At 39.6% G+C, this 13,856-nt stretch overlaps 1 protein-coding gene across 2 annotated transcripts in view; it reads right to left on the bottom strand.

Annotated features, from left to right (window-relative positions):
• Positions 1–13,856, bottom strand: part of vps35l (VPS35 endosomal protein sorting factor like) — a 108,490-nt gene that overhangs the window by 40,727 nt on the left and 53,907 nt on the right. For both annotated transcript variants that reach the window (XM_059979409.1, XM_059979410.1), the window contains exons 21-25: positions 10,803–10,888; positions 3,385–3,465; positions 2,598–2,661; positions 2,014–2,112; positions 875–952 (exon numbers count right to left, since the gene is read on the bottom strand). In XM_059979409.1, coding sequence (XP_059835392.1) covers positions 875–952; positions 2,014–2,112; positions 2,598–2,661; positions 3,385–3,465; positions 10,803–10,888 — 408 coding nt within the window. The remainder of the gene's footprint in view (positions 1–874; positions 953–2,013; positions 2,113–2,597; positions 2,662–3,384; positions 3,466–10,802; positions 10,889–13,856) is intronic.

The raw sequence follows: 13,856 nt of genomic DNA, 5'->3' as shown, positions 1-13,856 counted from the left end.
ACTACAACTTTAGAATAATCACAATTAAAAATAAACTTTGACATATACAAACACCACCATTAAAATGAAGATCAACTCACTGTCAGAGCTGCACATTTTTATTTCCCCCCACTTCTCCACAGCTCTGTACCTTAGTTGTCATGTTTGTTGGACCTCAAGGTCATTCTGTGTCTGTACTACACCAGCCGCTGCAGCAAGATTATTAATTTACTAATCATGCTTAGTCAGAAAAATAGCTTGAGGCTACAGAAAGGGGGTTGGGGGATGGGGAAAGACAGGAATGCACAGCTGTTCGAATGATTCCAAAATAGGAGCAGCAGCACCTCTCTTCTTTCCGGCTATTTGTTCAATTTTGCTTACTTCTTGAGGAAGGAAAGAGAGAGGAGTAATTCTTCCTTCTGTGATTATCCTCTGTACGAGTTTTAATCCTGAGCCTGTACTTAGGTTACCTCAATCAAGACAGCAATGGGGCTACAAGAATTGAAATCAGATCCATTGTTTTTACCCCCTCCTGCGCCCTGATACAAAAATAAAACCGTAGCCAAGAAGACTGCTATTCTACAATTCCTTTCGGAAAGTGTGCATGTATAGCAAACAAGCAAAAAAGGGAGAGGACTCAGCTGTGATGACCCATGTGGTTGTGTAGACCTGTGACAGGCATGTAGATGAAGAACTATTTGGAAAATATATGGAGAAATCTATTAAGAATTAATTAAAAAACACACGTAGAGAGCTGGATTTGAGATGTGTACAGAATATAACATCACATAAATAAAGTTGCAGTTGTTAAAAAAAAAGACTACATGTCTTGCATTTCAAAGCAAAATTTAAACTGTCAATATTCCTGAAAGCAGTAATTAAACTTGGCACTAACCCTTACAAATGCTGCTGTTTTTCTGGAATGATTGCCTTTCATGACTTTCTTTGTTTCCATCGCAAGTCGATTCACACTCTACAGAAAAACATAAACAGCTTACAAATCATCTATATGTCTTTCTAATGGATCGTTAATATTCTGTGGTTTTAAGTCTATCAAATCAAAACTACAGTTATGTTAAACTTAAATAAAGATGAAAAATTCCTTTAGCTGCTCATCAGTTGAAATAGAACAGTAGAACATAAGTGATATAATCTGGTCCAAATATAAGTTGAATGTCAAATGGAAACTATTCACTGAATGGGGATTTATAATTCATAACATTTTCATAGCATTAAAAAGCATTGATTTTCAGTAAACAAAGCTGTCCTGAATAAAAACAATGACTAACAGCGCCCCCTCCTGCAATAATTGAGATGTGCAAACCTGAAAACAAAATAGTATCAAACGTTGTACAGGTATGCGTCGCTTAATGTCCACGATGCTTACACTAAATCTGCATACTGTACACTATAATACATACATTTAAACTTTTAAATTTTTTTCACTTTTTAAACTTCTATGTAAACACTTTCTTAGCTTATATCACACACAATTTATCAAAGAGGATCAGGATCATCCACATCTCTGTTCTTAACTTCCTCAACTTTTTCTTTGTTTTTCAGGACCATTGTGATTGTCGAGTGCAACATGCCTAATTTCCGAGCAATAGCATTCACTGGTTTTCCACCTTCACATTGTTAAATAACTTTTTGTTTCACTTCCAAATCAATACTTTTCCTGTGCCTCTTGCTGCTGCTATCACTAGGAGTGGTTTTGCTGCATTTGGAAGCCATGCTGCACTTTACGGTAATATTTTCATTAGAAAATTAAACAGAGAGATAACGCTACTACACTCAAAAGACGCGGGATACATGAGATTGGTTACATCCGCTATGTCACGTTCTCCAATCGTGACTAAGGATGTATGCGCGATCAGACGTTGTCCGAATGGACGTTAAGCGGCGCACACCTGTATTATAAGAGGAATTGGCACAGCCAAGCACATGTTTTAAGATTTAATGGAACTCACAGTAGCTCAGCTCGAATACAGACTTAACTAAACTGACATAACTAAACCGTGCACTTCTACTCACATGGATCAGCTGGATAAGAACAGGTTCCAAGTTGCAAAATGTTGATCTGGCTTCTACGTAAAAACTTAGCTGTTGCTCAAAGTCCCGACCAAATGAAACCTACAGAGAAAAATGCAGTTATTTCTGATTCTTGACTGTGGATTATTGTAGTGCTTAAAAACCTGTTATTGGTGAATTGAGATCAATCACAATTAACAGTATAGTAGAATATACCTCATCAATTAAAATCAACCTGTCAATAAGAGCAACACTATCGAATTGTGAGGAAGTGTTGCAATAAAGATTATATAGAAATTCTGTGATGTACATTAATGTGAGATTATCTAGAGAAAGACCACCAGGAGTTCAAATGATATGTATTCTTTAAAAATCACTTCGTATTTCCAGAAGATACTCTACATGAGGATTGCAGCTATGAAAAAAGTATTGAATTTTATTTTTCTGCATTCAGATTAATACTCACTGTGGAAGTATTTTTAGCAGAAGGACAGTAAAGGTTGAAAAAGATCTTCATGCTCAATAAGCAATAAATGTTAACCTTACAAGCAGCATCCACAACCAGGAAATTAATATTCACCACTCACCATTCTGATAAATCCATTTATTAACGCAGCCAAACTCCGTTTTTCATCTTCCAATGTTAAAGCACTTCAAAGACAGAAAGTATTTGCAATACTTTATAATAATTATCACCATTAATTCATAACTTATTATCTGGGCAAAATAAGCAAAACAAACGGAATCACAACTGAATCTTATTTTAACCTAAGATGCTGATTAAGACAAAAACAAAATTCTATGACAACTGGTTATAAAATTTGAAAAACTTTTAATTATTGATAAGCCAATTAATTAAAAAATAATTCAATTCTGTACTTCAGATATCAAAAGTAAATTGCTATAGTTGGAACATGATTCCCATGATCATCATTAAGCAATTAATAAAAAATGGTATTCATTATATTTGTTGGGGCATTCTTATAATCGAATATATTCATTGTAAATTCTGCATCTTAGCCAGCCCAATTTAGGAATTACATTACTGCCATACCTGCACTTATCTACCATATAAATCAAAATAATATTTTATATGCTATTTGAGAATATTACATCAAACTACAAAAAGTGAAATTATGTATCAAGAACATTACACTACCCACATTGGGTGAGCTATGACCAAAACTTTGGTTTTCTAACAAGCACACAGATAAATTTTTATCCAATCAAAATATCAGATTTTACTTTCTAGACTTTGGGGCTCCAACATGAAAACATAGGCAAGTCCCACAGAAGCACTAGCACATTCGATCCATCTTAATATTTTAATAAGAGCAATCGCTATGAAGAATTTTACAAAGAACGGCAACTTACTTGACAGAGTCATGCATTGTCTTGCAAATATGCATCAGAGCATTAAGTATGACAGGGTCACGTGTCAGCTCTTGCTGTTGCCTAAAGCATAAAAAAACAAATTAAAGAATGTCCTTGACAAGTGACACTTAAAGTTAACTGTTGGAAAACAAATAGAAACACATTCAGTTCAGTTATCAAGCCAAAAGGCATCAGTGGAGAGAAAGTTTCAAGTCAGTGACATATTGTCAGAATTGGAAAATAAAACAGGTTTTATAGTAGGTAGAGGAAGGAAGATGGCAGGAAAGTTGAAATCATGCTTAGTAGCTGCACAGGCCCTTATGGTGTACCTGGCAGAGCATTAAAAACCTGTGCCAACATAGGCAGAAGTGTTCAAGGACATCTTCAATTTCTCACTGCTTCAGTTAGAGCTTCCCACCTCCTTCAAAAGCGTGACAATCATACCGGTGCCCAAGGAGAGCAGGGTGAGCTGCCTCAATGACCATCGCCCAGATGCACTTACATCTACTGTGATGAAGTGGTTTGGGAGGTTGGTCATGACTAGAATCAGCCCCTGCTTAAGCAAGGACCTGGATCCAAAGTGATTTGCCTATTGTCACAATAGGTCTACAGCAGATGCAATCTCACTGGCTCTCCACTCAGCCTTGGGTCTCCCAGACAATAGCAATAACTACATCAGGCTGCTGTTTATTGATTACAGCTCAGCATTCAATGCAATCATAGTTCTAATCAACAAACTGCAAAACATGGGCCTCTGTACTTGGATGTACCGTGAAGAGCATTCCGACCAGTTGCATCACAGTTTGGTATGGAGGGGCCACTGCACAGGATTATAAAAAGCTGCAGAGAGAGTTGCAAACTCAATCGGCTCCATCATGGGCACTAGCCTCCCCAACATCCATGGCACGCTCAAAAGATGATGATTCAAGAAGGCAGCACCCATCATTAAGGACCCCCATCACCCAGGAAATGCCCTCTTCTCAATGCTACTATTAAGGAGGAGGTACAGAAGCCTGAAGACACTCACTCTTCAGGAACAGTTTCTCCTCTCTGCCATTGATTTTCTGAATGGACAGCGAACCTTATATTTTTGTTCTTAATTTAATGTATATACTTAATTTAATGTTTTGCTTAAAAGTTAATTCCTTAATTTAATTATATATATATATATTTATTTCTATTGTTATTTATAGTTTTTTATTATTATGTATTGCAAGGTACTGTTGCTTCAAAAAACAATTTTCACAACATACGTCAGTGATATTAAACCTGATTTTAAGTGTCAGATGAACAAATCAGTCAATTTGGCATAATCAAGGTTCTGAAAAAGCAGTTAATTTCTACAAAACCTTCCCCTAGTCAAGTACACACTTTTAAACCATTGATAGGTATATAATATATATTAATATTTTAGTTATCACTGACTGCTGATGACCTTTCAAAATTCAGTTTCATATGTCTTGCGAGTGCCCTCAAGTGAGGCAATTTAAAACTAATGATTTTAAAATAGTGTAACTTGTAAACAATTAGCATGTAGCATTCATTGTTACAATACCTTAAATAAGACAAATTTAAGTCAACACGGTTCTTGAGGGGCAAAAATCTAATTGCACTCCCATATAGCAAATGGTAACGTTCAAAATTGGCTTTCAATTACTGTTTTTTTTCGTACTCATGCATTTTCTTGCCAACTCATTAGGACTTTGATCACATCAACGTTTAAACAACTAAACAATGAAGCAAGAAGTTGGTTTTGTATACTTTCACAGAGAAAGAAATCTTGAACAAATAAAATTAGGTCTAGAGCAGTTTCAGGTAGGTTTTGGTGAGCTTTGTTTTGTTCATTTAGAGGAGTGAGAATGCCAAGCAAGATGTTGGAACGCTCCTCTTGCAGGATGTGGTAAGTCAGGGAGATCTCCAGTGTCCCTGACAACAACACCTGCAAGAAGTGCATCCAGCTGCATCTCCGCGTTAGGGAACTGGAACAGGAGCTGGATGATCTCCTGATCATTTGGGAGAATAAGAATTTTATAGATAGTAGTTTCAGGGAGGTAGTTACATCAAAGCAGCAGGCCCCTGTGGCCATTCCCCTCAACAAGTATACCGATTTGGATACTGTTGGGGGGTGGGGGGTGCGGTTTGATGTAGCTGGGACAAGCTGCGGCAGCCAGATCTCTGGCACTGAGTCTGCTCTGCAGTGCAGAAGGGAGGGTGGAAGAAGAGGAGAGCGGTAGTGATAGGGGACTCGATAGTTAGAGGTCCAGACAGGAGGTTCTGTGGTTGTGACAGAGACTCCCGGATGGTTTGTTGCCTCCCGGGTGCCAGGGTCAGGGATGTCTCTGATAATGTGCACAGCATTGTGAAGTGGGAGGGTGATCAGCCAGATCTCATGGTACACATCGGTACCAATGACGTAGGAAGAAAGAGTGAGGAGGTCCTGAAGAGTGAGTATAGAGAGCTTGGTGGGACTTCGAGGCAGGACTTCGAGGGTGGTAATTTCAGGATTGCTACCTGTGCCACGTGCCAGTGAGGGTAAGAGTAGGATGCTCTGGAGGATGAACACGTGGCTGAGGAACTGGCGTAGGGGGCAGGGTTTCAGATTTCAGTATCATTTGGACCTCTTCTGGGGCAGGTGGGAACTGTACAAGAGAGACGGGTTACACCTGAACTACAAGGGGACCAATATCCTCACAGGGAGGTTTGTTAGTGCTATTGGGGAAGGTTTAAACTAGATTTGCAGGAGGATGGGAACCAGAGTGCCACAGCAGACAGTGGAGCGGGGGGGTGAAAATAAATTATGTTAAAAGTTCATGCAAGTGAGGTGTGTCTATTTCAATGTGAGGAGTATTGTGGGGAAGGCTGATGAGCTGAGGGCGTGGATTAACTCATGGAATTATGACATTGTAGCCATTAGTGAAATTTGGCTACAGGAGGGGCAGGACTGACAGCTTAATGTTCCAGGGTTCCAATCTTTCTTTCAGAAGTGGTAGAGGCAGAGGGATGGAGGGTGGGGGGATGGCATTGCTAGTCAGGGAAAATGTTACAGCAGTGCTCTGGCAGGACAGATTAGAGGGCTTGTCTACTGAGTCCATATGGGTGGAGCTGAGAAACAGGAAATGACCGACCACATTAATGGGGTTGTATTATAGACCACTCAATAGTCAGCTAGAATTGGAGGAGCAAATCTGCAGAGAGATAGCAGACAACTGCAGGAAACATAAAGTTGTGATAGTAGGGGATTTTAATTTTCCACATATTGATTGGGACTCCCATACTGTTAAAGGTCTAGATGGGTTAGAGTTTGTAACATGCGTTCAGGCAAGTTTTCTAAATCAATATATAGAAGTACCAACTAGACAGGATGCAATATTAGATCTCCTATTAGGAAACGAGTTAAGACAGGTGACGGAAGTGCGTGCAGGGGAACACTTTGGTTCCAGTGATCATAACACCATTAGTTTCAACTTGATCATGGATAAAGATAGATCTGGTCCTCAGGTTAAGGTTCTAAACTGGAAAAAGGCTAAATTTGAAGAAATGAGAATGGATCTAAAAAGTGTGGATTGGGACAGGTCGTTCTCTGGCAAGGATGTGATTAGTAAGTGGGAGGCCTTCAAAGGAAACATTTTGAGAGTGCAGAGTTTGTATGTTCCTGTCAAGATTGAAGGCAAAGTGAATAAGAATAAGGAACCTTGGTTCTCAAGGGATACTGGAACTCTGATAAAGAAGAAGAAAGGGATGTATGACATGTATATGAAACAGGGAACAAATAAGGTACTTGAAGAGTATAAGAAGTGCAAAAAAAAAACTTAAGAAATAAATCAGGACGACTAAAAGAAGACTTAAGGTTGCTCTGGCAGTCAAGGTGAAGGATAATCCAAAGAGCTTCCACAGGTATATTAAGAGCAAAAGGATAGTAAGGGATAAAATTGGTCCTCTTGAAGGTCAGAGTGGTTGGCTATGTATGGAACCAAAAGAAATGGGGGAGATCTTAAATGGTTTTTTGCATCCGTACAGTATTTACTAAGGAAACTGGCATGGAGTCAATGGAAATAAGGCAAACAAGTAGTGAGGTCATCGAACCTATACAGACTGAAGAGGAGAAGGTACTTGCTATCTTGACGCATATCAGAGTAAATAAATCCCCAGGACTTAACAGGGTATTTCCTTGGACCTTGGAGGAGACTAGTGTTGAAATTGCAGGGGCCCTGGCAGAAATATTTAAAATGTCGGTATCTACAGGTGAGGTGCCAGAGGATTGGAGGATAGCTCATGTTGTTTAAAAAAGGCTCTAAAAGTAATCCGAGAAATTATAGCCTGGTAAGTTTGACGTCGGTAGTAGGTAAATTATTGGAAGGAGTACTAAGAGATAGGATCTACAAATATTTGGATAGACAGGGACTTATTAGGGAGAGTCAACATGGCTTTGTGCGTGGTAGGTCATGCTTAACAAATCTATTTGTTTTTTGAGGAGGTTACCAGGAAAGTGAATGAAGGGAAGGCAGTGGATGTAGTCTACATGGACTTCAGTAAGGCCTTTGACAAGGTCCCGCTTGGGAGGTTAGTTATGAAGATTCAGTCGCTAGGTATATATAGGGAGGTAGTAAATTGGATTAGACATTGGCTCAATGGGAGAAGTCAGAGAGTGGTAGTGGAGGATTGCTTCTCTGAGTGGAGGCCTGTGACTAGTGGTGTGCCACAGTGATTGAGTCCACTGTTACTTGTCATCTATATCAATGATCTAGATGATAATTGGGTAAATTGGATCAGCAAATTTGCTGATGATACAAAGACTGGAGGTGTAGTGGATAGTGAGGAAGGTTTTCAAAGCTTGCAGAGAGATCTGGACCAGCTGGAAAAATGGGCTGAAAAATGGCAAATGGAGTTTGATAGAGACAAGTGTGATGTATTGCACTTTGGAAGGACAAACCAAGGTAGAACATACAAGGTAAATGGTAGGGCACTGAGGAGTGCAGTAGAACAGCGGGATCTGGGAATACAGATACAAAATTCCCTAAAAGTGGCATCACAGATAGATAGGGTTGTAAAGATAGCTTTGGTACATTGACCTTTATAAATCAAAGTATTGAGTATAAGAGTTGGAATGTTATGGTGAGGTTCTATAAGGCATTGGTGAGGCCAAATTTGGAGTATTTTGTGCAGTTTTGGTCACTGAATTACAGGAAGGATATTAATAAGGCTGAAAGAGTGCAGAGAAAGTTTACAAGGACTTGAGAAACTGAGTTACAGAGAAAGGTTGAATAAGTTAGGACTTTATTCCCTGGAGCGTAGAAGAATGAGGGGAGATTTGATAGAGGTTTTATAAAATTATGATGGGTATAGATAGAGTGAATGCAAGCAGGCTTTTTCCACTGAGGCTAGGGGAGAAAAAAACCAGAGGACATGGGTTAAGCGTGAAGGGGGAAAAGTTTAAAGGGAACATGGGGGGGGGGGGGGGGCTTCTTCACACAGAGAGTGGTGGGAATGTGGAATGAGCTGTCAGATGAAGTGGTAAATGAGGGCTCACTTTTAACATTTAAGAAAAACTTGGACAGGTACATGGATGAGCAGTGGGATATGGTCCAGGTGCAGGTCAGTGGGGCGAGGCAGAAAAATGGTTCGGCACAGCCAAGAAAGGCCAAAAAGCCTGTTTCTGTGCTGTAATGTTCTATGGTTCTATGTGAAATTGAAAACCTTATTACCCACAGAGCAGTGAAAATCTGGAATGTTTCATCCAGCAGCCACAGATGATAGATTAATTTAAATTGCCATCATTCAGATAAATGAATTATATTCATGTGACAATATTGAAGGATATCCTCCAAAAGGATCACAAGCTTGTCATAGGATTTGGAGGCACGAGTGTCTCAATGACCTGGAGAGCTCTTTCGGCTGGAGTCAGGGCCTTGTGCTTTGACTCTTGGTAGGGTCACCCATGCCAAACAGGTCAAAAGGTCGAGGCCAGGCTAAAACTGGTCCACTGGTCCTCCAGGTTTGGGAGTTCAGCTCAGGGCTCCAACCCTAGCTTGTCAAAAGAAAATTATTACGGAAACAGCAATGAAAAATCCCGTTATCTGTGTGCAGTGGTATTCCTGATATCCACCTGGGATCTGCATGACTGACAGCAGGAAAAACCAAGAGGAAGCTACTGGCATGATGAAGGAAGCCCTGAACACTGCCAAAACCAAATCATTTCTTGAAATGTACAAACCATGAAATGACAACCAAACCTGGGGCATAATACAGAAGATGGCCAAGGGCAGACAGAGATGGACAACCTTCATTGTCGCCCTAAACTCCAGGGGGTAATGGGCTACTGGTCCTAAATATCACCACAGAAAGACTTGCTAACAGTAAATTATAAATTCAACAAGCAATTGAGAATATGAAAAGTTTACTTAAAAGAACAGTGCATCAGTAATGGTGAGCTCTGCTTGCACTGCAATACATTTGTCATCCTTCTGAATTGTTCTACCAATGACACTGGGCAGCAGAAAGTAAGTGAAAGCATCTTGTTCTTTAATACTTGTACTACTCAAATTTCATTCCTAAATACATGTGGGATATTATTGTGTAAAGGGGGTATCTTCTTTTTCATTGTTACTGTGTATGTTACTCGGAATGGCTTCTTTGTTTTGTTAAAAGTAGGAATGTTTTTTGTTGCGAGAGAGTACTGGAAGCTTGTTTGGGTTAAAATTTACTGATAAGGAGAATTGTATTCCTTTGTTAACCAATTGGGATTAATGTTGTTCTTTCTTCTGAGTCTGTAAAACTATTGTTGGCGGGCTTTTGGGGAGATCGGCGCGAGGGGGTGAGAGAGAGAGGATGTGATACTGTAAACTGGGCGAGGAACGGACCTCAAGCGGGGGTCCAAGGATAGGAGGTACCCCAAGGAAAGGAGACGAAGATAGATGTGTTTGGTTGACCATTTCGGATGGTCCTGAGCTGCGAGTCGAGGAGTTCGGAGGGGGTTGAATGGTGGCCAGAAGACTTCAGTAATTGAGCTCCAATGGTTGTGCACGAAGTGGTTTGGACTTCGATAAGTTTGGCGCCTTTTGCTTTTTCTTTTCTTTCAAATATATTGTATTGTCTAGTACTCTTTTAGTTTTAGTAAACTCTTTAAAGTGTATTCCGTAACGGTATCTGGTGTGAGTTTGATATTGTGTGAACGCACGGCATAAACTTGATTCTCACAGCACCTGCATGTACAGGAGGTGGGGTTGGTGAGTGGCTGGATCTCCTTTTCCCCTAGACATATACCAGCCTGTTGGGTAAGTGCTACATTTGTTTTTATCCTAAACTTTGGCAACTTTATGGAAAATGCAGATTAGAGGGGAAGTAGGGTTCTACGATAAAAGACATTGAGATAATACATTTTACAATTTTAATACTGATATTTCTAGTAAGCTAATGCTTACCTAATAAAGACTTCCATAATGGATTTGCATACCTCCACTCTGACATTCTCTCTTTGGAACATATCGAGAAAAGGTAGGAATTTATCCTGAGAATGGAGCACAAGGAAATCAACCATGAGTTCTATAATACACTGAATATAAAGTGCAACACTGTACATTAAGTGCCATTTCTTTGTCAAAATTGTTCAATGTATAATTAAAAAACTAGCTGCAAATGAATTACATTTTTATTTTAAACAGACATTTTATAACACTGCAGATTGCACATACTCCAAGTACAGAAGTATATTAGCCTATCACAGAAAAACAATCTATCAACAACATTGATAGTCCTGGAAACCACTCACTTATATCCATCAGCAGCAGGTACAGAGTAGAGCCATTAATTGACCACAAGTGAAGTTGACCAAGCTTGGCAAGAAGGGAGGAAAGCTTACGTTTAGCAAAGAACATATATTAGAGTGTCCACACACACATCACACAATTTATCCCAACAAAATTAAATCCATATTATATTCGCACTTCAAGATGATTAGCTTATCCTTGAATTCTGACAGAATCTCAGCTTTAGAAATAAATGAATATTTCAGATTCAGTCAGAGACCTTACAAATGAAAAAACTGCCAAGGTAAGAAGAACCTGATAGGAGTTATATACAAGCCTTCAAACACTAGCCAGGATCTAGGCTACAAATTACAATAGGTTTTAGGAAATACATGTTAAAGGGAGAATGTTACAATAATCAAGGGGGGTTTTAATATGCAGGTTGATTGGGAAAATTATGTTGGTGCTGATTTTAGATCGCGCGAGAGAGAATTTGTAAAATGTTTACAAGATGGCTTTTTGGATCAGCCTGTGATTCTAGGGAATCAGCTATTCTGTATTAAGTGTTGTGTAAGGAATCAGAGATTTGGTTAGAGAACTTCAGGTAAAGGAACCTTAGGAGTCAATGGTCATGATATGATAGAATTTACCCTGCAATTTGAGAGGGAGAAGCAAAAGACAAATCTATCAGTATTACAGTGGAGTAAAGGGAATTACAGAGGCACAAAAGATTTGCTGGCCAAAGCCGATTGGAACGGGACACTAGCATGGATGACGGAACAGCTGTAATGGCTGGGATTTCTGTGAACAATTTGGAAGGTGCAGGATAGATGCATCCCAAAAAAGAAGTTGTATTCTAAAGGCATGATGACATGACTGTGACTGACAAGTGAAGTCAACATAAAAGCAAAAGACAGGGGATATAATAGAGTAAAAATTAATGGGAAGTTAGAGGAATGGGAAGCTGTTAAAAATCAACAGAAGGCAACTAAAATTTCATAAGGAGGGAAAAGATGAAATACAAAGGTAAGCTAGCCAATAATATCAAAGAGGATAACAAAAGTTTTTTTCAGGTAGATAAAGAGTAAAAGAGAAGTGAGAGTAGTTATCAACCCACTGGAAAATAATGCTGGAGAAGTCATGATGAGGAACAAGGAAATGGTGGGCAAACTTAAGTATTTTGCATCAGTCTTTATTTTGGAAGACACTAGCAGCATGCCAGACATATGAGAGTGTCAGGAGGCAGAAGTGAGAGCAGTTGCTATTAATAGGAAGAAGGTGCTTGGGAAGCTGAAAGGCATGATGGTAAATAAGTTACCTGGACCAGATGGTCTACAACCCAGTGTTTTGAAAGAGGGACCTGAAGAGTTTGTGGAGGCATTACTAATAATCTTTCAAGATTCAACTGATTCTGGCATAGTTCTGGAGGAACGCAAAATTGTAAATGTCACTTAACTCTTCATGAAGGGAGACCGGCAAAAGGGAATTATAGACCAGTTAGTGTGACCTCAGGGTGGGAAAATGTGGAATCAATTGTTTAGGATGAGGTTTCAGGATACTGGAAGGCACATGATAAAATAGGCCAAAGTCAGCATGGTTTGCTTAAGGGGAAAATCTTGCCTGACAAATCTAATGGAATTATTTGAGGAAATAATAAGCAGGATAGACTTTGGAGAATCAGTGGATGTTGTGTACTTGGATTTTCATAACGCCTTTGACAAAGAGCTACACGTGAGGCTGCTTAACAAGTTAAGAGTTTGTGGTATTTCAGGAAAGACAGAGGCATGAAAAGAGCATTGGCTGATTGTCCGGAGGCAAAGAGTAGGCATAAAGGGACCCTTTTCTGATTGTGAGTGACTAATAGTGTTCTGCAGGGGTCAGTGTTGGGATTGTTTCTCTTTACATTGTATGAAGATGGAATTGATGGATTTGAGGCCAAGTTTGCTGATGATACGTAGATAGGTGGGTAGACAGGTAGTGTTGAGGAAACAGGGAGGCTGCAGAATGGCTTAGACAGATTAGGAGAATGGGCAAAGAAGTGACAGATAGAATACAGTGTCAGGAAGTGTATGATTGTACATTTTGGTAGAAGGAATAAAAGCATAGATTATTTCCTAAAAATCTGCGGTGCAACAGGACTTGGGAGTCCTCGTGCAGGATTCCCTAAAGATTAATTTGCAGGTCAAGTCTGTGGTGAGGAAGGCAAATGCAATGTTAACATTCATTTTAAGAGTACTAGAATATAAAAGTAAGTATGTAATGCTGAGGCTTTATAAGGCACTGGTGAGGCTTCACTTGTAGCATTGTTACCAGTTTTGCACCTCTTATCGAAGAAAAGATGTGCTGACATTGGAGAGGGTTCAAGGAGGTTCACAAAAATCATTCTGGTAATGAAAGGCTTATCATATGATGAGTGTTTGATTTCTCAGGAGGCTGTACTTGCTGCAATTTAGAAAAGTGAGGGGAGAATCTCACTGAAGCCTATCAAATCCTGACAGGCCTAGAAAGAGTGGATGTGGAGTGGATGTGCCCTAACGAAGGGTATCGGCCCGAAATGTCAACAGTGCTTCTCTTTATAGATGCTGCCTGGCCTGCTGCGTTCCACCAGCATTTTGTGTGTGTTGGATGTGGAGAGGATGTTTTCTATAATGGGGGAGTCTAGGAAATTATTTTAAACAGTGTGTGGTGAAGCTGTAGCATTCATTGCCACAGGGAGCTACAGATGCCAGG

Source organism: Hypanus sabinus, chromosome 9 (assembly GCF_030144855.1).
Source record: "Hypanus sabinus isolate sHypSab1 chromosome 9, sHypSab1.hap1, whole genome shotgun sequence".
Taxonomy (NCBI): Eukaryota; Metazoa; Chordata; class Chondrichthyes; order Myliobatiformes; family Dasyatidae; genus Hypanus; species Hypanus sabinus.
The sequence above is the reverse complement of the archived record's forward strand: the minus strand, read 5'-3'. Positions and strand labels throughout refer to the sequence as shown.